The sequence below is a fragment of the Silene latifolia genome, chromosome Y (assembly GCF_048544455.1).
Source record: "Silene latifolia isolate original U9 population chromosome Y, ASM4854445v1, whole genome shotgun sequence".
In the NCBI taxonomy this organism is placed as follows: domain Eukaryota; kingdom Viridiplantae; phylum Streptophyta; class Magnoliopsida; order Caryophyllales; family Caryophyllaceae; genus Silene; species Silene latifolia.
The window spans coordinates 418,571,291-418,598,073 of NC_133538.1; the positions used below are offsets into that span (position 1 = coordinate 418,571,291).

The 26,783-nt window shown below is 38.0% G+C and overlaps 1 protein-coding gene across 1 annotated transcript; it reads left to right on the top strand.

The window, feature by feature from the left end:
• The first annotated feature begins 17,962 nt into the window (after positions 1–17,962).
• LOC141632416 (uncharacterized) lies at positions 17,963–18,904 on the top strand. The gene has a single exon (XM_074444964.1). It carries the CDS (start codon positions 17,963–17,965, stop codon positions 18,902–18,904), a length of 942 nt encoding a protein of 313 aa, XP_074301065.1.
• Positions 18,905–26,783: the final 7,879 nt, after the last annotated feature.

The window sequence follows — 26,783 nt, forward strand, 5'->3', positions numbered from 1 at the left end:
ACAGATATCCTACAACTAATCAAAAACTTTTGTAGAAAATGAGATCAGTCTCAAGTAAAAGATTCCTTGAAACGAAAGACAAACTTAATTAAAGCAACAAAATTGCGCCACCTCCCCGGCAACGGCGCCAAAATTTAACAGGCCAGTCGTATACCTATCAAAAATAACCAACTGGCTCTAACTAATATAGCTAGGGATGTCGGGTGGATCTCCACAGGGAGATGGGAAAATTTCAACTTTGTCTAAGTTCGTCACGGTAACCAATTTGGGGGGTTTTAATTGGGTTGTTCTAAACTAATGAGAAGGAGAAAGAGAATAAATATTAAGCAAATAAAGGAAAAGCAGCTAAGACAGTTGGTTCACCATGATCATTCAGTCAAGCAATCTAGGTCTCAGGTCAATTCAAGTATGGTCAAAGGGGCAGTGAATATCTCTTTCCGGTCTCAGTTCGCCCTAAAGCACAAATAGTTTAACTTCCGCCCTCACTACGGTGCCCTAATGTTCACTACGAGTCTCACCCTTTCCAACCTTCCGGTCCAGGTCAAGGTTTACCACGATTAAATGCCTAATTGCATCGACTTAATTAGACAGAAACAACTAACAGCAGCGATTAACAACAAGGACTACACAAGCATTAACCTAATAATTCAATTACTCTTCCTTCATAATCATGGATTCCCTAGTCTTAGCAAAAGGTAATTAACTACACATCATTATCGATTCAACAACAATAATGCATAGACAATCGGAGATAAACACGATAATAATGAAAATGAAGAGATAAAATAAGCAATAATTAAAGTAATAATAGAAAGGAAAGAATTCAAATAACAATTATGATTAACAAATTAAAAAGGAGTAATAATACCGATTACAATTCCGAATCCCAGTAGAAAAGAGTAAAGAAGAGGGAAGCAGTCAGTAAGATCAAGGAGAGGTAAGTCAAGAAGAGTTACGCAGTCTGCTGCTTTTAGTAGCACACGAAAATCTCCCCCTTAAACCTAATACAAAGCCTAATTACAAAAGCCCATACGAAAATAGGCGGAAAAATACAAGTACAAGGCAAACCACTCGATCGAGTAGATTAAAACCACTCGATCGAGTAAACTAAGCAAAATTCCCCTCGATCGAGTAAAAATACTACTCGATCGAGTAACTCCTTATTGTGGCCTGCTCGATCGAGTAGATAAACAACTCGATCGAGTAATCTTCATGGTATAAAGTATTCGATCGACTAGATAAGTGGTCGATCGAGCTATTTTGGCACGTTAGGCACTATGACACCTTCCGAATTCAGCTCGCTCGTCTTCAAAGTGATAGATTCCAAGCTCCATCTTCTGGTTCTCCATAAATGCATGCAAATGGGACGAGTTTAGGCTCGATTTATCTTCTCTTTGGTCTATTCCTGCAATTTACACAAGACAAACCAAAGTAAACTATTCGGGGGTATTTGTAGCTAAATGCCACGTAAAATAGTACAGAATTGCGTGTAAAAATGAGGTAAAAACCTTATATAAAACACACGCATCAAATGTAATGGTTGTTTGATGGTGATTTTTGAAAGTTACAGCCTGACTTTGATTTCCGAAAACGCGAGTTTTACCAAAAGTTTACTATAAATGTTTTATCGGTACTTAACCCATGATATTTGGGAGGTGGGAGTGATGATAGGAGGACCTAGGAAGCGGTAAGAAAGGATATAATTGACCAAACCTTATCTTTGAAAGTATAGAATATTTAAAATGTTAAGCCATCTTTACTCGGGTAGAAACTTATGTTGTCTTGTTTTACTTTTATAGAACCATGCCTCCAAAGAAATCTACACCTACACCCTCTACCATATCCTAAGAGGATATTGATCGTTTGATATCTATGAATGAGGCTTTGACTGCGGCACTGAAGGCTAAGGGGTCAGTTCAGGATCCAGCAAAGATGAGTGCTAATATTGCAAGACATAACCCGATGAAGTATGACGGATTAGGTGAACCATCTTTACTTGGGGATTGGCATAGAGAGTTTGACAACCTTTTTGAGTTGCTAGGATGTCCTGCGGAGTTGCAAGTAGATCAAGTTGCGTACTATTTGAGGGGAAAAGCGGGTTTATGGTGGAATCGTAGTAAGGAAGTCTTAAGGGAAGCTTGGAGGAAGAGTGATGAACCTTTTATCACTTGGAAGGGTTTCAAGGAGACTATGAGGACTGTATTTGTGCCAGAACATATTAGGAGAAAGATGAGAGCTGAATTTGATTCTTTCAAGATGACTGATGAAATGACGGTGGAGAGTTATCACAATAGGTTTATGGAATTGTCAGAATATGTAGCTGATTTGAATTTTAGTGATGAGATGTTGGCACTCAGATTTGAAAAGGGATTAACAACCACTATTAAGAAGAGGCTTGCAGCTGGTCAGCCAAGTACCATGGATGATGTTTATCAGCGAGCTGGGCACGCCGAGAGAATTGCAGATATGTTACATGAAGAGAAGAAGGAGAAGAAAGAGAAGGGTGAGAAAAGAAAGTCAGAGACAATGAGTGGGAGTGCAGGAGAAGGCAAGAAGCAGAATATAAACCAGCTTCGGTCCTATGCATCAGAAAGAGTATCGTTTGGGGGGAATTACAGCGGTGGGGGAGGCCAATCCAATTTTAGTACGCCAAGTTTAAGTAGATGTTTCAGGTGTGGAAAAATGGGTCGTAAGGCCGTGTCTTGGAGGGTATTTTGAGGTAATCAAAGTAACAGTTATGGAAACGGAAATAGAGATTATGGAGTGGGAAACCAAGGGCTTTATCAAACCCCAATGTCAAGTATTGGAAGTAATAGGAATCCGGGACAGTGGACTAATCACAGAATCTATAACAATCGACAAGGCAATGGAGGTGACCAGAGTAAAGGTGGGAAAACATTTGGAACAGCTAGTACGGTACAAGGGAATGGGGAGAAGAGTAATTAGGATTCATTGGGAGGATTAGAGTCTTATCATTTATATAGGTATTTAAAGTTGTTAGTTGTTTTAATAAAATTGTAGTAGTTCCGAAACTTCGGGACGAAGTTTATTTTTAGGGATGTAGAATGTGACACCTCTTGTTTTAAGTTTATTTTGGATACATTTTCATGTTTTGAATTAGTTTTGTTACGATTTGATAAGTATGATATGGTTTGATAATGATTAAGTAAGTTAATTATGTTGCGGATGTTTATAAATGTTGTTTTAGTGGTAATGGGCGAACTTCGGGACGAAGTTCATTTTAAGGGGGAAGACTCTAATACCTCGTAATTTGATAAGTATTTATATTAATAATTTACGCATTTTAAATAACTAATTATAATAAGTTCATAATTTATAATCGTGAATAAGTCGGAATAATATATTTTATAATATAATAGAACAATAAGTGATCCGGGAAGTGGTGATGGACCGTGTCGCCTTGGGTTTCGTATTCGGGATTTTTGATTTTTGAGTATTGATACTAATATTCCTAATTATATTACTAATTGTATTTTCTAATAATTAAAGTAATTAGGTAATAAGTTTCCTAATTAATGGTTTATACATCTAAACCTAGACTATATATATACAAAAAAATCTGAAAATAATTGATAGAAAGAAGAAGGAAGGGATTAAAGGAGGAAAGAGGGAATTAAGCTTGCAATCGATTAAGAGGTAAGATCGCTTTACACAGCTAGTTAACCTATTAAACTACTTGTCTTAACCGTGTAATCTGACCACCATAGGGGCCACCGTGTGACTTCGACCTTGACCCTAGTATGGCCGTGAACCACGTTGGGCCAGCATGAGACCTTGGTGGCCGACGTTGACCAAACAAGTCTAGGAACAAGGGGTGGTTGTCGTGATGGTTAGGTGTTTGTGTCGGGAGTTAAACTCGGGTTTCGAACCCTATAATAGACGAGTCTTGACCTAGGCATAGTTGGGTTGTGATGGGGTGGTTGAGTCGGTCTTGGGGGAGGTGTCGGTGTGGTGGCAGGTGGTGTTTGGTGACGGTGGTGGCGGCAAAACAGAGGAAAGCAGAGGTGTTGTCGTGGTTGTTTAAAGACGGACATTATGGCTGTTTTTGCGACTGTACCGGGGAAAGGGGACCACTTATGAAGTCAACGTGGGACAGTGGTGCCAAACATGGTGGTTACAGGCATTAGTGGTGGCTGTGGTGGTTGTGGCGAGGGGTTCTTTACACGGTGTTGAGGGTGGAGGACTTGGTTGTTGATGTCGGGTTTAGGGAGGTAGTTAGAGCGTGAGTGATTGGGTAGCTGATGGTTCTGGGCACTGTGGAGGATGAGGGTGAACTGTAGTGGTGGTGGTGGTGGTGGTGGTGGTAGTCGTAGGTAATAGCTTGAAGGCGGTGTTTGTCGATGTCGGGTTTTCGGTAAAGGGATGTTATGCTTGTGGGTGCTAGGGCGTGAGTTTGGGGGCGGTTAGAGGTGGTTGAAGCTGGTGTTGGGGCGTGTTTGGGTGGCTGGATGTGGAAGCTCACAGTGGGGCAGGTGTCAGAGGTGGTTGTGTCGGGTTTGGGTGTAGTAAAATGGGTGTTTGGGTGTATGTGTGGGTGTTGGTGATAGGTGTTACACGGGTAATGGGGGAATTTGTCGTGGGTTACATGGGTATAGTGGGTTGATTAGTTGACTTGTTTAAATTTTAAAGACGGGTTTTACGTAATAATAATTCATACGGAAATAATAAATGAATTATATTGATTAAATTATTGTAATGGTAAATTGAATAATTAATAATTAAGTTATAAATATTATTATATGGTTAGGTGACGGTTTTGTGAGGAGCTATTTTATTGGATTGCTTGATTGGAGTGCTTGCTCTCGAGGTAGGATAACTACTCAACTTGTCTAGCTATTTATTTGATAAGAGGAATTGTGGAACTGTGTGGATAATTGCCATTGGATGAATTGTCGGATGTGAATTATATGTCATGGAATTATATTTTGGTTATTAGTTTATTCATATTGTTCATCGGATACCTCAGATTCGGTCTGAGACGAGTTATGGTTATTGTTAGTATTACATATCTTTGAGTGGATACCTCGGCCTCGTGTTGAGATGGGTTATTGTTATTGTATTGTTATTGCTATATATCGTAATTGTTGGATACCTCAGTTTATACTGGGATGGTAGATACCTCAACTTCGGTTGGGATGGTGGATACTTCAAATTCGGTTGGAATGATGGATACCCCGGGTCAGGGATTGGCGGGATGAATGGGTGTTTCGGGTGATGAGCTCAGTTGTATTGGCATTATATATCACATCATTTCACTTTGACTTGTTGTTGGTTACTCCTACTCAACCTCGTGGTTGACAGTGTATTCGTAAACACCTGCGGTGAACCGTTTTATGGGGAGCAGATTTGACAGGTACTAAAGATTAGCTTACTCAGGAGCATTGGGATGAGAGCTCGACTTGGACCATAGTTGAAGTCTAGATCACATAGAACAATTATATAACTTTATTTATTTCCGCTGCGAGTTGTAATTATTTTATAAAGTTTAAAATTGGATTAAGTTGTAATAAACATGTAATCATTAAGTTTTTAATTTAAAATACTTTGGTAAGTTGGTCTTTGTTATTCACTACCTCGGGAAACCAAAATGGTAACAGTCCTATTTATTTTGGAATGTCTAGCTAAAGGCTCCTAAATAAATGGGGGTGTTACAGATTTAGTAGGCATTTGTATTATTGAAACGAACCAAAGTATTTTTAAATATCTGTGGTGAACCATATTTTGATTTCCGCTTAAATAGGGAGCAGTGGCTTGACAGATAGCTTGTTCATACTTCCCTTAGAGGCTTATGAGCGGTCCTTGTTTAGCATGTCGCCACCTTTTGCTTTTCCTAACTTTTTGACATTACTGGACTCCATTTGTTTCAATTGGGTTGTATAACTTGGGATTGATATTTGAATCCCCGGACATGTAAACTTAACTATCTTAACATTAAACTTATCTATGTTAAAATCACTTCATTTCGTTTGTTCACACTACAAACTTGGGAAACCAAGTCATGTGACACTTTCGTCGGTTAGGATGGCCTTAAGGGAGGTCTCCCGACTTGTACTATAATATTGCAATCTAGTTTAGACAATCTCTTATGGGAGATTTTAACACCCAAATAATTAAAAGGGATAGTACCCTTTGTGAAACCAGTATACTCAAGAATGGTAGAAGCAAGTGATGATTCAATGCCATTAAAAATAATATCAGATTTCTGAGAGCTAATGTGAAGACTAGAAGCAGCTGAAATGCATTTAAACACCTCCGTAATAGATACTACAGACCTCAGGTCCCCTTTGCATAAAATTAGGAGATCATCAGCAAAAATGGACTAATTTTAGTCTTTTGCATAGAGGATGGAATTTAAAACCAGGAAAGCTACATACCTCATCAAGCAATCTACTCATATATTCCATACAAAGAGAGAAAAGCAAGGAGGAAATAGGATCCTCTTGTCTTAGACCTCTTTTCCCTTTAAAGTAACCATGAGGTTGACCATTGAGTACAATGGAATTAGAAGGGGTAGTGATAAATTGCATGATCAGACCAATTAACATAGGAGGAAAGCATATTCATCTTTGGTTGATACTAATACCATATCGGTTTAATCCAAGTATGATGATAGATGTTGATTAATTACACATCAATAGACTTAATATACTTAGTTCATATCAAATATTTTTCACCATGACAAAGAATGAACCCTAGAGACAAAAAGAGAAAATATTCAAAAAATTAACTCTTTCTGCCGCCTTTGATTCTTTGAGCTCCGGCAAGGAATTAACCTGCAGTAGGAAGAGATGGTGTCAAACAGATCTAATTTCCAAAACAATGGAAAGAAATCAAGAGGAAGAAATGGGGAAGAGAGTACTAAAACGAAAAATATACATGACATAGTAGGCATACCTGAATTAGAAATAGAGGATAGTGACCAAGAGGAGACTCTGAATATTGATGATCATGGACTGAAGATGAGAGAGCAGCCTGTGATAGAAGATGAGCAAGAGGAATTAATGTAATTAATTGATGATGTTAATGAAGAGATTTAATATTGGGAAAATGTTGTCCTTTGCTTTATCTTGGGTGCAAACCCTCCATGTGAAATTATAGAAGGCTTTGTGAGATGCATATGGACAAGGTTTAACATTGGCAAGATCTCATTTTTATCAGATGGTCTGTTCTTAGTTCAATTCAAAACATTGGATATGAAGGAAATTGTATTAAAATCTGGACATTACTTGTTTGATAATAAACCATTGACTGTCAAAGATTGGACTCCTGAGATAAAAATGAAGAGGGATGGTGTAAAGGTTGTTTCTACATGGGTAAGATTGCATAACCTTCCGTTTGAAATTATGGGGGAAGGGGCTACAAAAAATTGCAAATCTAATTAGCAAATATATAAAAGGGGCCCTGGCCACTGAGGAAAAAACTAGATTAGGGTTTGCAAGGATTGTGGTCGAGTTATGTATTGATCACGACTTACCTGAGATAATTAGATTAAAGGATGAGATAGGCAATATGGTAAAAATTATTGTTGAATATGAATGGCGACCAATTACCTCCGCTTTTTGTAAAGGAATGGGATATGAAACTGCTCTATGTGGATCGAGAAACTAGGAACAGAAGAAAAAACCTGAAAAGTTTATCAGAAAGGAAAGGAGACCTATACAAAAGAGAACATATATTAATAGCACTGATACTATAAAAGAGGATATTGGATTGCAAGAGGATATAAGTAATCCTTAGGTCACTGAGGTAAACACCACCACCTCTGTGACTCAAAAAATCACCAATACTGGTCAGAACACACCAGCAAGAAGACTGGTGAAGCTGAACAGACAGTAGGCTAGGCAAGGGGGCTACAGTAGCTTTAATTTTGGAGCTCATTCATTCATGGATGCCGTTACAAATTCAGTTAAGTCTAAAGGCACTGTTGAGATAAAGGAGGGGAGTGGTAGTGCAAGCATAAAACCAATACTTAATGGAAAATATTGGGTTTTGAAATGTGAGAGGGATGAATAAAGTGGCAAAACAGAAAGAAATAAATGGGTTTTTAGTGAATAACGATATATGTCTTTTTGGTTTATTGAAAACAAAAATAAAAAGCACCTCTTACAATAAAGCTATTAATAGTTTCAATAATGGCTGGAGTATTTCCACTAACACTAGATTTCACAAGGGTGGCAGGATATGGGTCCTTTGGTAGCCTTCTAGGTTCAATATTCATTTTATAGATTATAATGCTCAGTACATTAATATGAAAGTGGAATCCCTGATTAATAAGAAATGGTTTTACCTCACTTTTATTTATCCTTTTAATGCAATCCAAGACAGGGTCCCTCTGTGGAATAAGCTAAGGCATTTTACTTCAAGGGTTAGGTGTCCTTAAGCTATGGTTGTGGATTTTAATTATGTTTTGGATGATAGTGAAAGATGTGAAGGAAGTTCAAGTCTGGCTGAAATTGATCCTTTTAAGGCTTGTATGTTAGATTGTGGTTTTCTTGATATCCAGGCCATTGGCTCTCTTTTCAGCTGGAACAACAAGCAAAACTCTGAGGACAGAACATACAGTAGACTTGATAGGTTTATGATTAATCAAGATTAGCTTGATCATTTCCCTGATCTTTTTGCCTAGTTCTTAACTAAAGGAAATTATGATCATACCCCTTGTATTATAAGAAACAATAAGCATAACAAGGGGCCTAGAAGTTTCAAATATTTCAATATGTGGGGGAGTTCTGACCTGTTCCTTCCATGTGTTAGGAAAACTTGGTCCACTAGAATTGAAGGCACCCTTATGTACCAAGTGGTTAAAAAATTAAAAGCTCTCAAATATGATCTCAAGAAGTTAAATACTGATAGATTCTCTGATATTGAGAATAATGTTACAATTCTTTAGATGTACGTCCATAATTTGCAGGCAGAGCTAGGGGTGTGTCCCCAAAATGTTGAGAAAATCAGGGAAGAATTTAAGGCTACCCAAGATCTAATGGAGTTGACAAAAGCTAGGGATAGTTTCTTGGATTAAAAAGCAAAAGCCAATTGAATTGTGAGGGAGATTCAAATACATCTGCATTTTATGGGATCATAAAGAGTAGAAGGTTAAGGAACAAGGTGGTGTTGATAGAGGATATACATGGGAAGCAGTGTTACGGTAAAGAACATATCCAAAATGCTTTCATTGAAGATTATGAGTCTCTATTGGGCACCAATACTTCTATTAACATAATCAGAAGCTCTATCATTAAATGTGGTAAGGTATGTACTAATGAACACTAGAATGCTTTACTGAAACCTTTCACAGCAAATGAAGTCAAGGATACTATTTTTAGTATTCCTGATATCAAGTCCCCTGGACCTCTTGGGTATACCAGCAAATTTTACAAAGATGCATGGTGTGAAATTGGAACAGATATTATTAAGGTTGTTACAGATTTCTTCAAATCCAGGAAACTCTTGAAACAGATTAATGACACCAATTTAACATTTATCCCTAAATGTGAGAGACCACAATCAATGCTCCAGTTCAAGCCTATTGCATGTTGCAATGTGATTTATTAAGCAATTTCAAAGATACTTTGCACCGGATTGGGATTTGTCCTACTCTCTATTGTATAGCAAAATCAAGGGACATTCATTAAAGGAAGGAGTATACTTGAAAATGTCCTTATATGCCATGACCTGGTCAGATTATACAATAGGCCTACTGTCTCTGCCAGATGCATGTTAAAAATTGATCTAGAAAAAGCATATGATATAGTTGAGTGGGAATTTATGGACAAATGCAAAACAACAGCCTCATTTACTCTTTCTTTAAATGGTGAAAACTTTGGTTTCTTTCAGGAGGAGAGAGGTTTAAGGCAAGGAGATCCCCTTTCTCCTCTATTGTTTACTCTTTCCATGGAAAATCTTATAAGAACAATGAAGTATGCTACGTACTGAGCAAGAGGGATTCAAATTCCACCATTTGTGCAAAGAATTAAAGCTTACAAATTTCTTGTTTGTAGATGATGTGCTCATGTTCAGTAAAGGGGATGGCCCATCCATGATGCTCATTCTAAAAGCTTTCTCCATCTTCTCCAAGTCTACTAGACTGAAGATAGTGCACCTAAGTCAAATGCCTATTTTAATGGGGTACTAGAAAGCCTAAAGAATGAAATTCTACAAATCTCTGGATTCAAGGATGGGACCATGCCATTTAAATACCTTGGAATGCGAATCCAAACAACAAGATTGAGAAGGAAGGATTGAGATATACTCATTGCAAAGATTTGTAACATGATTCATGGAATTGGCAACAGGAATTTATTAAATGGTGGCAGACTTGTTTTAATAAAATCTGTGTTAATGACCCTGTGTTTATATTGGGACTCTATTTTCATTTTGCCAAAAGGGGTAATTCAACAAATAGAAGCTATCTGCAGGAACTTCCTATGGGAGGGTAGTTCTGAATATAGCATAGCTTCTATGGTGGCTTGGACAACAGTTTGTAGACCAAAAGAGGAAGGGGGTCTGGGGATTAAAAATCAGGTCATAAGGAATAAGGCCATGGTAGGCAAGCTTGTAAATTGGGTAATCGAGAGTAAAGACAGCCTATGGGTAAAACGAGTCAATCAGATTTATATAAAGGGGCGTGATTGGATGCAATACAAGCCTTCCTCCAAGTCTAGCTGGACCTTAAGGAAGATTTGCACTATCAAAGATGAGATAGTGTGAGAATACAACAATGGACATTAGTGCTTTCAGCCAAGTGGGTACTCTACAACAGGGTGTTATTCATGGCTGCGTGAACAACACCCTAAAGTAAGATGAGCTCGGATAATATGGAATAACTAGACCATCCCAAAATTTCGTTTTAGCTTGGCTAGTTATACAAGAATCCCTTAATACCAAGTCTAAACTCAAGAGGATAGGGATTTGTGATGAGGCATCTTGTTACCTCTGTGGAGTTACTGAAGAAACACATAATCATGTGTTTACCATATTTGGAATTACTGAAGAAACACATAATCATGAGTTACCCAAGACGATAGGGATTTGTGATGAGGCATCGAAACTATGGTGACCTTGGATGCTATTTACCATATTTGGAATTAGCGGAATAGAGCTCAGATTGATGATGTTCTTGACTGATGTAGAATAACAGAATAACAAGAAAATGCATTTTGGCGCCAAAAGCGGTTACAGTTTGTTAGAAATGAGCTGTCATTTGCTTAAGTCGGTTAGTTGGAAATTAGCTGTCACATTGTAATATAAAGGCTAATTTCCCTCATTTGTAATTCATTCAACATTTTTGACACAAAATCTCAATACAATCTTAATCTTTCAATTACTCTCATCTCTCTGTAATTCTTCTATGTTCGATTGAATGTGTATAGAACCTCGAAACTCCTAATTCTTCCATTAATCTGGGTAGTTTCCTGCATTCTATATCATTGGTATCAGACTTCTTTTGATCCTTTGATTTAGCTTCCGCGCAACTTTCAATTCAATTTCTGGGTTTGTTCTTCCCCAAATTGGAGGACACCTAAACTGGCACTGCAACAAGAAAGCGACAATTACAAGCAAAGAATGGAGGGTCGAATTTCAACTTTGGAGGAAAAATTGGAGCAAAGAAAACTCGGTTCTTGGAGAAATTATGGCTTTATTGAAAGCAAATGAGGCAGGGAAGGGTCCTGTTTCAGGTGAAGGAGGGTATACAAATGGAGATTTCTCTCAATCAGGTATCAGGAATTCCCTCAAATTTACTCCCAAACTTGAGTTTCCTTCTTTTGATGGCAATAACCCTCGTATCTGGATGAAAAAATGCCTGAAATATTTCAAGTTGTGTAAGATTCCTGATGAACAACGTGTTGATTTAGCTAGCATGTATATGATGGGTAGAGCAGAATCTTGGTTTAATAGCTATATTGTTATGAGGCAGCATGTTGATTGGGATGATTTCATTATTGATTTGTGTGCACGATTTAAAGAAGAAATTGCTGGCAATGTGGTTGAGGAGTTTAATAAATTGCATCAAATAGGTTCAATTGATGATTATTTGGATGCATTTGAGAATTTAAGAGGTTTAATGTTACAACGCAATCCTTTATTACCTGAGCAGTATTTTCTTGATAGTTTTATTGGTGGTTTGAAACCTTCTTTGAAACCATTTGTGAAAGCATTCAAACCAGGAAGTATTGCATCTGTAGTTGAATATGCTAGGTTGCAAGAAGAGACTTTGTCTGTCACAAAATATACACCCAAAAATTTCACACAAAATTCTGCCTCAATCACAAAAACTATCCCATTTCAACCTTCCTTCCCAAACAAATCTTCTTCTAAAGGACTGCTACCCACTCCCTCTTCTAGTCATACTCATTCTTTCTCAAATAATGGTCCAAAACCCACTCGATTTATTAGTGCAGCAGAAAGGGCAGAAAAGCAGAAGAAAGGAGAATGCTATTTCTGTAATGAACCCTTTAACAAGAACCATAACTGTAAATTTAAAGGCACTCAAATGTTTGCCATAGAAATAGTGGGGGAGGAGGAGGATAATCAAGAGGATTTTGGCGTGATTGAGGAGGTAGAGGAGTCTGATTTGGGCCATGACTTGGTGGATAATGTTCCCTGCATTTCCATGAATGCTTTGTCAGGCAGTCCTGGATTTCAGACCATGAGGGTGACAGGCTATGTTGGCAAAAAAGCTGTCCACATTTTAATTGATTCTGGAAGTACACACAACTTCCTTGATCAAGAAATGGCAGTAAAATTGGGGTGTAAATTGGACTGTATGGAGCCACAATCTGTTACAGTTGCAGATGGGAGTCAGTTCCCTTGTCAGTTGATGAGCAAACAATTTTCATGGCAACTACAAAACACTTCATTTGTCACTGATGTGTTGATTATTCCACTTGGGGGATGTGATATGGTACTTGGGGTGCAGTGGTTAAGTACTTTGGGTACAGTGAGTTGGAATTTTAAACAATTGAAAATGGAGTTCACCTTCAATAACAGGAGGCATGTGTTGAGAGGGTTGGCACCTCAAAAGGTCAAAACAGTTAAGCCCTCATCAAAGTTGTTGGAAACTGCTACACAATTGTGTTTTTTGCAATTGAGTAGCAAGGAAAAGGGTAATTCTCAGATATTATGTTGCTCTCAACAAGTCTTGGGAAGTGAAGGGAAACCTGAAGAGCTTAGTCAATTGTTACAGCAATACAAGGGTGTGTTTGAAGAGCCTACTAGTTTACCCCCTAGTAGAGGAGTTTATGATCATAGGATTCCTTTGATGCCTGATGCCCAACCTGTTAATATCAGGCCTTATAGATATCCTCTTAAACAAAGGGATATCATTGAAAAATTAGTGCAAGAAATGCTAGATCAGGGCATTATTCAGCCTAGCTGCAGTCCTTTTGCTTCCCCAGTGGTTTTGGTGGGAAAAAAAGATGGATCTTGGCGTTTATGTGTGGACTACAGGGAGCTTAACAAGAGAACTGTGAAAGACAAATTTCCTATCCCTGTTGTGGATGAACTCATTGATGAACTGGCAGGTTCTCAAGTATTTACCAAGTTGGATCTTAGGGCTGGTTACCATCAGTTAAGGGTTCATGATGGTGATGTGTTTAAGACTGCATTTAAAACTCATGTGGGCCACTATGAGTTCCTAGTTATGCCATTTGGCCTAACAAATGCTCCTGCTGCTTTCCAAAATTGGATGAATAATGTATTCAAGCCTCTGCTAAGGAAGTGTGTGCTTGTCTTTTTTGATGACATACTGGTTTATAGCTCTTCTCTGGCTGAACATTGGCAACACCTTTCTGCTGTGTTTGAATTAATGAGGGAAAACAATTTATATGCTAAAAGTAGCAAATGCTCTTTTGCTATTGATAAAGTGGAGTATCTTGGGCATTTTATTTCAGGAAAAGGGGTTGAAACTGATGTCAACAAAATTTTGGCAGTGGTAAATTGGCCTGAACCAAGAAATGTTAAGGAATTGAGAAGCTTTCTAGGGCTGGCAGGGTATTACAGAAAATTTGTTAAAAATTATGCCCTTATTAGTCAGCCACTTACTCAGCTCCTAAGAAAAGGAGAGTTTTCTTGGAGTAGTACAGCTACTAAAGCATTTCAGGAGCTTAAAAATGCCCTTAGCAGTGCTCCTGTATTAGCAGTACCTAACTTCAATGAGCCATTTGTGGTGGAAACTGATGCCTCCAACATTGGTATTGGGGCTGTATTAATGCAAGCAGGACACCCCTTGGCATATATAAGCAAGACATTAAGTCCAAAATGGCAGAAGCTATCTGTCTATGAAAAAGAGCTGTTAGCCATTGTTTTTGCTGTTCAGAAATGGGAGCAATACCTTACAGGTCAGAAGTTTCTTATTAAGACTGATCAGAAAAGCTTGAAGTGGCTTCTACAACAAAAAATTTCCACACCATTTCAACAATTTTGGTTGTCCAAACTCATGGGGTTTGACTATGAAATTCAGTACAGATCAGGTAAAGAAAACTTAGCAGCTGATGCATTATCTAGATTACCAGGAAGTGAGCTGTTGTGCATAGCATTATCAGAAGCTCAGTCTGATATGACAGCCTTAATCAAGGAAAGTTATGACCTTGATGCTTTCTTGAGCAATTTGAGGCAGCAATTGCAAACTGATCCTTCCATGGAGAGTGCTTATCAGTTACAAAATGGGTTACTAAAGAAGAAAGGGAAAATTGTAATTGGTCCTGACCTGAATTTGAGGAATAAAATTATGGAATGGCTCCATAATTCACCCCAAGGTGGTCACTCAGGAAGAGATGCTACCACTAGGAGGATTAAGGCATTATTTACCTGGAAAGGCTTAACCAAGGACATCAGTCACTATGTTAGGCAATGTGTTACTTGTCAGGCTAACAAATATGACCATTCTGCTTATCCTGGCCTCTTGCAACCATTACCTATTCCATCAGAAGTTTGGATGGACATTTCCATGGATTTTATAACTGGGTTGCCAAAATCGCAAGGGAAGGAAGTGATATTTGTTGTGGTGGACAGGTTGAGTAAGTATGCACATTTTATGGCTTTGGCTCATCCTTTTTCAGCAATTGAAGTGGCTCAAGCTTATTTGGATAATGTGTTCAAATTACATGGTTGGCCTAGGAGCATAGTGAGTGATAGAGATGCCATTTTTACAAGTCAGTTCTGGCAGGCTTTATTTCAGCTCCAAGGGTCTGAGTTGCTGTTATCTTCTGCATACCATCCCCAAACTGATGGTCAAACAGAAGTAGTAAATAGGTGTATTGAATCTTACTTGAGGTGCATGTGTGGTGAAAAACCTAAGGATTGGTCTATGTGGTTACCCTTGGCTGAATGGTGGTATAACACTACCTATCACTCTGCTACTCATTTAACTCCTTATGAAGCAGTTTACAATCAGCCACCTCCCATTCATCTCCCTTATTTGCCAGGAGAATCTTCTGTGGAGAGTGTGGACAGAACTATGCAACGCAGGGAGGCTATGCTGGTCATGCTTAAGGAACAATTAACTAAAGCTCAGCATAGGATGAAGGTACAAGCTGATAAAGGGAGAACTGAAAGAGTGTTTGGCATTGGAGATTGGGTGTGGCTTAAGCTGCAATCTTATAGGCAAGGTTCAGTCCAGCATAGGAGGAATGAAAAGATTTCACCCAAATACTATGGCCCTTTTCAGGTGCTGGATACTGTTGGTAAGGTTGCTTACAAACTGGCCCTTCCTGATACTGCTAAAATCCACAGGGTATTTCATGTTTCTCAGTTGAAGGGGTTCAGGGGAATATTACCTGCTGCAGCCCATATTCCTGATTGGATGCAAGGTCGTTCTAATGAAGAACCCATTAGACCAGCAGCTATTTTGGAGAGACGGATTGTTAAAAGACAAAACAAAGCTACAGTACAATATTTGATCCAATGGGAGGGTTTTCCTGTGCATGATGCTACCTGGGAATTTGCAGAGGCCTTAGAACAACAATGGCCTGAAATTGTCCAAACATTGACTGAGACTTGAGGACAAGTCTCTTTTGAAGGAAGGAGATATGATGTAGAATAACATAATAACAAGAAAATGCATTTTGGCGCCAAAAGCGGTTACAGTTTGTTAGAAATGAGCTGTCATTTGCTTAAGTCGGTTAGTTGGAAATTAGCTGTCACATTGTAATATAAAGGCTAATTTCCCTCATTTGTAATTCATTCAACATTTTTGACACAAAATCTCAATACAATCTTAATCTTTCAATTACTCTCATCTCTCTGTAATTCTTCTATGTTCGATTGAATGTGTATAGAACCTCGAAACTCCTAATTCTTCCATTAATCTGGGTAGTTTCCTGCATTCTATATCATTGACATACCGGAAAGGGTAGTTAAGAAGATCATTGAAGATACAAATCTCAGAATCGTAAATCGAATCAAATTCTGCCTCCAATAATAGGATGAGGTTTCAATTGATATCAGGAGGGCATTAAGGATCGGAGGGAGAGAGGTTGAATAAGAAGTAGGAGCACGGTGGCAAAATAGTGGAGTTAGATATGGAAACACGGTTTATGTTCTACAATTTATGTCTATCTATAATTTATGTCTATCTGGCTTGTAAATGGCTTGGTTTTTGCTTTTGAGCTCGTCTCATTTATACAATTACTTATATTTAACCAAAAAGAAAAGTTCATATCAAATCACTTTTCCTTTATTTTCATTTTATTCTCTTTGTCTTAGCTACATTCTAATACCACTCTTAGTTAACATAAATAACATGTCGATTTTATTCGAGTATGGTGAAGAGATGACTAAGTATAAATGCACAATTTATTCTTTTATTTCAAACACATTTTTTCTCTTTTCACGACATTATAAAACCCAGAAGGCACCCCTTATGTCCATAACACCTCGCGCCTAAAAAGTTTGCCCTCACTATTCTTCTCATATCTGACTAGAGGCCATTATGGTGCAGTAAGACTCGCGCCTCTATAGGCTTCCGTACACCATAGGCCTTTTGTTTCGGTACCTTCAAAACTTCCTCGACTACGATCAAACATGAACGTATCGTAGGTCGATTTAACACACACATTTTTACACATGTTATCATTTTATAATTTCCGTTTTCACATGCAAATCAATCTAAATCCAACTTCGACACCAATTTCTTGGTATATGCATAAACAACAAACAAAGCAAATCTTCACATGTTATGTTAAACTAATGGATGCGCATTCATGCATTTAAACAATTTTATCAACTTTTGCAATAGCAACCAAAATCGATCAGTATAGGCCGCGAAAACGGGCGAGATTGGGTGTTCGATTAAAGAGGTTCCCAATCGGTTCTCTTACTCCTTACTCAGAACCTTTGGATAGTGGACGACCTTATCCATGGCAACGAGAGTCATTCTTGGCATGAGTCCTTCTCTTTAGTATCAATGTTAAGCACCGGTTTATGCTTTGTTTGACCAAGGTATATGTTAGTATTAGACCCCTAATTTGACTCCTCTAATTATTTATTTAATTTCATTAACATAATATTATGTAGCCTAAAACAACATGCATGCAAAAATAAATAAAAGATAAGAGAAGAAATTCCTCACATTGATATAGGCAAATAAGAACAACAACCATTGTTGTCTTATCGAATTTCTACAAGCTTGGATGATCTTCCTAGACTCTAAAAGAGAAGCCTTCCTTAAGATGGGACCCAAGACTTCACCCCAAAATTACTATAAATATTAACTAGATATTTAAAATAACTAACCCTTGATAATATTTAAGTATTATTACAATAATAATACTTGATGTATATTATAATTTGTGCCTTAACATTGATAATAAGGTGAGTGCCAAAGCATCTTCTCTTATTCAGTAGAGAGGATGTGCTTTCTATCACAGTGCTCCTAAGATCCTTTCTTTCTTTTTCTGCTGCATCTGGCCTTCACATGAACTCCTCAAAATCCAACATCTATTTAATGGAATGGCTAGTTAGGCAGGTCAAAGATGAAGTATTGAAGGTTTCTGGGTGTGTTGAAGGTGCTATGCCATTTAGATATTTGGGGATTCCTATTAATCCTAGCAAACTGAGCAAGAAGGAATGTCAAATTATGGCTGATAACATACTGGATAAGATCAGATGCTTTGGCACTCGAAAATTATCTTATGGTGGCAGGCTCTCCCTAGTTAATTTTGTGCTCACTGGACTTTATAGTTACTGGGCTAATATCTTCCTTATTCCAAATGGAGTTCTTAGGAAGATTGATGCATATTGCAGGAACTATCTTTGGGATGGATCAAGTGACTATTCTAGAGCTCATATGGTCAAATGGGAATGGGTTTGTTCTCCAAAAAGAGAAGGTGGTTTAGGAGTTAAATACAGTTTGGATTGGAATGTTGCTGCTATTGGTAAACTGGTTTGGTGGATCTATACCAAACCAGATAGTTTATGGGTCAAACGGGTCAACCAGATTTGTATAAAAGGTGTTGATTGGGCTTCCTACCAACCTAAGACTCATATGGGTTGGAATTTGAAGACTATATGTAAAGTTAAAGACCTTATGCAGCCTAGTTACAGTATGGGACAATGGACTGCCAACCCTAAGGGATATAGAATCCATGAAGGATACCATTGGATCAGAACCAAACAACAGCCAATTGGGTGGTATAAGTTAGTATGGCATAGCCGGTGTTTACCCAAGCATAGATTCCTAATTTGGTTGATAATGAGGAATGCTTTAAATGTCAAGGACAAACTGTTTCGACATGGCATCTGTCTTGATGATCTTTGCTGTCTGTGTGGTACTGCCTCTGAAACTGGGGTACACTTATTCCATCAGTGTGTATACAGTCAGGGACTGGTGGCAGGTATGGCTTCTTTTATTCATATTCCAGTCCCCTCTGCTAATGCCATTATTTAGATTGGAAGAAGGAAATGGTCTTGGATAAATAAAGGAGTATGTGTATGTGCGTATGCAGCAGTGTACTACAACATATGGCACGAAAGGAATAGAGCAAGACTGGATGGATCCCTTCAACGGCCTGAGATTGTGCTGAATACCATTTACAATATGATGAAGATCAGAATTCGCCAAGGTCAGATGGCCTTAAATAGGGAGGATAGGGTTTGGATCAACTCTTTAGGCCTAATGTAAAAATATCTGCCTTAGAGTATGATTGTGATGTACTAAAATGGTTGATGTAGCTAACACTTGTAATAGTTTGTTATGAGCTTTAATGAAATCTTACCTTTTATCACACAAAAAAAAAAATTAATAATTTGTCAATATTATGTGGTTTGCTTTGATCAACTATTGATCAAGTTTGATGAAGAACCTAAGAGGGATTTTTTTTGACTCATAAAACATAGCCTCTAAATGATGTAAATAGTGAGGTATTTATAGACATGGAAATTTTTACAAATGGGCAATAAAACCTGGTGGTGATGACCAAAGACTAGGCTAAGAAGATGTCATCCTAATGACATCATCATTTCCATCCCGTTTGGTATTATTAGTCTTATTTCGACTTTTGATATTTGTCCTGCAAATGCTTATAAGTCTTATATTTAATTATCCCATATAATTAAATATTACTTTAATTATTTAACATTTAAATAATATAAATTACTGACTAATATACAATTAACTTTTATGTGACATTTGACCATTTTATCAATATAAAAAGTGTCTTATAAAATCCAATTAGCTAATTTTACAACTCCATGTAAATATTATTAGCTAATTACCTCCGCCTCACAATATATACATACATACCTCAAATATTTAGTAAGTTAACCTTTAACTACTAAATACCATCTCATTTAATCATAATAACATAATATAAAATTTATTAGTCAGTTATCATATAATTAAATAATAAATTTAATTAATATTCTAAACTCGTCATCAAATATAAAATTCACTTGACTAATAAAACTCAATTAATGTAAGAGACTAATTAAATTGTATCTTATATAAATAATTAGTTTTTCCATTGGGGCTCCATACTATAGGTGTGACCGTAAGGGATCAGTTGAATATCGCCGTCATACGACAGTAACGTCTAACCCTAGTCGGCTAATCATTACCGATATGAAAGTCTAAGACCCCTAATTAAACTCCTCTAATTTGTTTACCAAATTACATTAATTTAGTGTTTAAAGGATCTAGATGACATGCATGTAAATATAAAGGCATAAATATAAATAAGAGTAGAAATTTCTTTACAATGAGGTTAAGGCAATAAGAACAACAACTTTTGTTATCTTATGGAATATCTACATTGCTTTGGATGATCCTCCAAGTACCCAACCTCCAAAGTAGAAGGTCTTCTTTGGTTGCACCCAAGAACTTGCTCCAACTAGTATAAGAAATATTAACTAGACATTTCTAATACTAATCCTTGTTTATAAATAAAAAACCATTACTAACTCTTAATAATAATATGAGAATATTAGATTTTTATAATACTAACTATTAGTAAGGATTTCTAATAATTTAGAGAGATGTGTGTTTTGAGAGATAATGCAAAAACACAAGTGACCAAAAATTATTTGCATCAAATGCATATTTTAGGCCTTATAGCCGGCCAACAAGAGAGAGACGGAAAGGTGGAGTGCAATAATTAATTTGCATGCTTGTAAGATCATTATTACAAGTTTAGGTAAGAACAAAAGGTAATTGAAAAGAACAAAACATGGGTAAGAGAAAAAGCATGCACAAAGCTAATGATTATGTACATTTTTTTCTCCTTTATTCCCTTTTACACGACACCCATAACCATTTATGGGTCCATTTTGATTTTAATATTTTTCTAACAAATATATATAAATCACCCACATAATCATCTTATATGCTTAAGTGTTTCCCAATTATTTTGTCTAATAACACTCCTTATATACACATGTACACTTATATTTATTTAACATGTAGTAACACTAATCAAATTAGTCAATTAGTACAATTTTATTGAGTTAACAATTATTACTAAATCTCGTCTCGCTTAAATAGTTTATTAATCAATTATCGTATAATTAAATAACAAATTCTGAAGGCCAAGAGTTCTACACTCAATCTCTCGATTAAAACTCAATTGACTAAATTTTAGTCAATAAATCAAGGGACTAATTAAACTATATCATATAAAAATAATTCCCTTTATGTTGGAGTTCATTCCTATAGGTGTGACCAACAGGGATCAGCTGAACACCGCCGTCATACGACAGTAACGTCAAACCCTAGTTGGCCAATTGCTACCGATATGCATTGATCAGCTGACTAGTATCATCATAAAATATCCCAGGTTTAATCTTTTAATGAGATTTATTATGTAGACGCACTATTGTGGAGGACAACTACTCCAACAATCTCACACTTGTCCGATACAAGTTGTGCGCTACCAACTCTCTTGTACGTTTTATATCTCCCACTCAATGCAAGGTGTCTTTCAAGTCACACTTGCACTTGATCATATCATGAGTGGTTTCCTTGATCAGGAGAGTAACTGAATGACCGAAAAATCTACCATAGATCTCTTCCGAGCATGGTCACGCATTTCCAGTCACTGCTCCTCGAGTAGCCAAAAGACATTTAAAACCCTGACATGAGTGGACAACTCATGTTGACCTATTTTCTTTGTTCAATACTGATCACCATGACCCAGAAGATACCCTTCGGCCTCCTTTTACGGCGCGACCTTGGACAACAACTAAAGCCAATCGGAAATTGCACTAACTCAGACAAATAGTCACTAGTAAAAAAAATCGACTCATAGGAATAATATAGAAGTCCCTGCCATGAGGAGGCATCAACAATTGATTTAGGGACTCTATAAGTGGTCACTGCCCACCAGAGTGTCACCAAAGTCTGCCTGTGTAATCGACTAGTCATCTCCATGACCCTATGGACGTCGAACCCGTCATCAATCGACTTACAATCTAGTGACCGCGAGACGTCACCTAATTAAGCGACTAGGACAAAATACAATCTCAATCCTGTTCACTTGAATAAGGTTCAATGTTGTCTTAACAGTCTATTCGGATCAAGAAGGTATTAAAATAAAATGCAGTAAATACTGAATATCTGAGTTTTGAAAAAACTCAAGCGATAAATGCGATTATCATATATGTATGAATTGATCTAACTATTACATATCATATAATCTACAACAATTGTGGTATACACCCCAATCCCATCGAGATGACATAACTATCATGTTTAGCCTGCAACAAGGCATTGGTTAAAGGATCAGCACCACTTGCATCTTTCCTAACCTTACAAATTTCTCTTTGTAATACCCCCATACACTAAGGTGCCTTACCAAGACCACCCTAGCACATGGAGACGCTACCATCTCGGTTACACTAGGTATAGTAAACAAAGGAGACCATAAAGAAACGTACTTTAAGTTGTAAAGTTTAATGTGCGTACATTACAAGTCAAAACTGAAATATAAAATACAACTGTCTCAAAACTGAAATCAAACTAAAACAAAACCGTCATAACAACACAGCGGAAGACTAAAGACTCTGACAAGTGATGACTCCTTCCACAGCTAGATCTCGCTCATACTACAAAGAATTACCTGGTAATTAACTGCTCACCATCTCCGAATGGATCACCATAGTTTTCAAAACATTTAAACGGGGTCAGTTACTGAATAAACAAGATAAGCAAACAACACATTCAATTATACAAACACATTCCTCCAACTCCATCTCATCGCCAATCACCTGACTACACACTAAAGTGTGTAGCCCTGCCAGAATACCCATCGCAGTAGATATTCCACTCCGCCAGTGGGGATAGCAGCCGTACCACCTAAGACCCGCTCAACTCCATAGAGCGAATAACCTATGTCCATTAATGTGCATATCCCCCTTGTGACGGGAACCACAAGGGGCAAATCAAGGGCGTGAAGCCACTCCCGCAAGCGACTCCACTCCGCCAAGGGCGCACCTCGCGGACCACAGACAATTACAACCAAAACCACAAAACCAATGAAAACATGCCAATTCCAATTAATGATAACAATAATCATGCCAATCAAACAATCATGCCATTTTATACTTATTTACGCAGTCAACTGAGTAGGGAAACCCTACCTGAGATAGAATCACCAACAATCAACGCAGCAGATCAAATACCTTCCTTTACGAAATCACCTCTTATAAACAATAATCACATAATTACAAATCTACCACATAATACTCCCAAAACCCCCAAATCACCCAATTAGGGTTTAACCATCATTAACTATTTACCATAAAAACAAAATAGAAATCTTACCCACACGCTGACGATCACGAAGGTATGACTATCTCAGAAATCCGACAACCCTAGCATTGATTTGATAGCAAAGAGCGAAGAGAATTGAACGTCGTTGTTTTCTTTTGTGAAGGGTTTAGAAAATAAAAGTAAAAAGTAAAAGGAAACTTTCGAAAGAACTTTATATAGCTCTCCGCGTTTACTATCAAATCCGGCCGAAAAACTTTAAAACCTGATTTACTCGATCGAGTAACTAACGTACTCGATCGAGTATCGCCTACTCGATCGAGTTGCCCCTACTCGATCGAGTAACTACAAAGAAGAACGCACTCCAGAATGTGTCAAAGACTTACTCGACAGAGCAAGTCCTACTCGATAGAGTACCCAACAGCTCAAATATCTAAGGTATTACAGTCTTCCCTCCTTAAAAATGAATTTCGTCCCGGAAGTTCAAACCTATATTGAAAAACAAACTCACTATAGTCAACTATAACACAACGACACAACTATAACTCAAAACAAAACTTAAAAAACAACATAAAAACATAAAACATATACTAAACTTTACCAAAATTGACCAAAAATAGCACCAAAAGCTCATTCGATTATCTCCTACCCCACCTTAAAGAAACATGGTTACGTCCCCGTAACCACACATACCTAATCAAAAAGAGACGGATAGAGCTCCATCATAGCTTCTTCGGCCTCCTAAGTTGCCTCCTCAACGTTGTGATTGGACCACAAAATCTTTAGCAACACAGTCTCCCTAGTTCTAGTCTTGCGAACCTTGTGATCTAGAATCTCTTTTAGCACTTCAAGATAAGACAAAGATTCATCCAACTCAATGTTCTCAACCTCTAGCACATGAGAAGGGTCACTCACATACCTCCGTAGTTGAGACACATGAAACACATTGTGTACACGATCCAAAGCTGGTGGCAAGGCTAACTGATAAGCAACCTCTCCCACACGATCCAAAATCTCATAAGGGCCAATGAACTTCTGACTTAGCTTCCCTTTCTTCCCAAATTGCATCACCCCACGGATAGGTGACACTTTCAAAAGAACCTTATCCCCAACCTGGAACTCAATTTCCCGACGATGCAAATCCGCATAACTCTTTTAACGATCCTGGGCCGCCTTCATCTTTTGTCGAATCAACTTCACTTGTTCAACCATATCTTGGACCATCTATGGTCCTAAAACCACTACCTCTGCGCTATCATTCCATCAAATCGGACTCCTTCACCTCCTCCCATACAACGTCTCAAACGGAGCCATCCCAATACTCAAATGGTAGCTATTGTTGTAAGAAAACTCAATCAAATCCAATCTATCTTCCCAGCTACCACCAAATTCCATCACACAAGCCCTTAACATGTCCTCCAAAGTCTTTATAGTTTGCTTCGTCTGCCCATCTGTCGCAGGATGAAATGCAGTACTCATCTTCAATGTTCTCCCCATCAATTCCTTCAACTCTTGCCAAAACAAAGAAATGAATCTCGCATCTCGATCGGACACAATGTCCTTCGGTACCCCATGTAGCCTCACTACATTCTACTTGTAGCCATTTGCCAACTGCACCTTACTCCACGTATCGTTCATGGGAATAAAATGAGCTGACTTGGTCAAACGATCAACGATCACCCAAATCATGTTATTACCTTACTGTGTCCTTGGTAATCCCACAAAGAAATCCATGAGATAGATTCCCACTTCCACTCAGGTACCTCTAGATACTGAATCTTACCTTGCGGTCTTCGCTGCTCCCCTTTGACTCTCTAGCAAGTCAAACATCGAGCCACAAACTCAGCTGTCTCCCTCTTCATCCCAGGCCACCAAAACGTCTGCTAAAGATCCATATAAAGCTTGTCACCACCTGGATGCACTGAATATAGAGTGCAATGAGCCTTTGTCATGATCATCTTTTTCAGCTCCTCATCCTTAGGTACACACCGTCTCCCATCAAACCGAATACTCCCATTAGAATGAATAGAGAACCGAGACACTGTCCCCTTCTCTACTCCAGTCCTCCACTCCTGAAACTTAAGATCAAGAGCTTGTTTCCTACGAATATCATCATAAAGATCTGGTTCAACTGTCAAATCTCCCCTAGAATCCCCCTTCTGGATAACATGTATCCCCATCTTGGTAACTTCATCTTTTAACCTCATCAGTGACATAACTGTGCATTGAGAATGCACACTCTTCCTACTCAACGCATCGGCTACAACATTCGCTTTCCCTTCATGGTAGATAACATCCTAGTCATAGTCTCCAATGAGCTCCATCCACCGTCTTTGTTGCATATTCAACTCCTTCTGAGTAAAGATGTACATTAAACTTTTGTGATCAGAAAACACCTTAAAGGTCGCCCTATATAGATAGTGTCTCCAAATCTTTAGAGCAAAAACAAATATACCCAACTCAAGATCATGCGTCGGATAGTTCTCCTCAAAATACTTCAGTTGCCTAGAAGCATAGGCAATGACTTTCCCGTTCTGCATCAACGCACAACCCAACCCATTCTTCGAAGCATCTGTATACACCTCGAAATTATCACTCCCTTCAGGTAAAGCCAAGACTAGAGCTGTGGTCAAACGCTCCTTTAACGTTTGGAACGCCGTCTCAGAACATTCATCCTAACAAAACCTTTTCTCTTTTCTCATCAAAGTTGTCATAGGTCTGGCAATCTTTGAAAAGTCTTTCACGAACCGTCGATAATATCCTGCCAAACCCAAGAAACTTCTCGTCCCGACCACGTTCTTCGGCACCTCCCACTTAGACACCACCTCAATCTTTCTAAGATCAACAACTACACCCTCTTTAGAAATCATATAGTCCAGAAAAGCCATTTTCTCTAACCAGAACTCACGCTTAGATAACTTTGCATAAAATTGGTTGTCACGTAGAGTTTGCAACGCCAATCGTAAGTGCTCCTCGTGCTCCTCCTTAGTCTTGGAATAGACTAATATGTCATCTATAAATACCACCACAAACTGATCCAAGTACTGGTTAAAAACTCGGTTCATCAGATGCATAAACACTGCTGGCGCATTAGTCAACCCAAATGGCATCACATACTCATACTGACCATATCGCGACCGAAATACTGTCTTTGGTATGTCTTCATCCCGAATCCTCACCTGATGGTACCCTGACCTTAGATCAATCTTCGAAAAGACACCAGCTCCATTCAACAGTTCAAAATGATCATCTCTCCTCGGTAAAGGATACATATTCTTCAGTGTAACACGATTCAACTCTCTGTAGTTGATACACAGCCTCAAACGCCCGTCCGTCTTCTTCAAAAACAAGACTGGTGCACCTCAAGGCGATACATTAGGTCTAATGTACCCCTTGTCCACCAACTCATTCAACTATTTCTTTAACTCTTCCAACTCCTTAGGACCCACGGTACGGGGCCTTAGAGTGTTAGTTTTATTTACCTCTTATTAGACTCCTCTAATAGTGAACTAATTAACATTTTAATTATTTGTTCTTTAGATCTAGTGCATGCATAACAAAATAA

Bases quoted from the DNA above. Each gene is read 5' to 3' on its own strand.
- LOC141632416 (XM_074444964.1), top strand. From the start codon at position 17,963: ATGGAATGGCTAGTTAGGCAGGTCAAAGATGAAGTATTGAAGGTTTCT.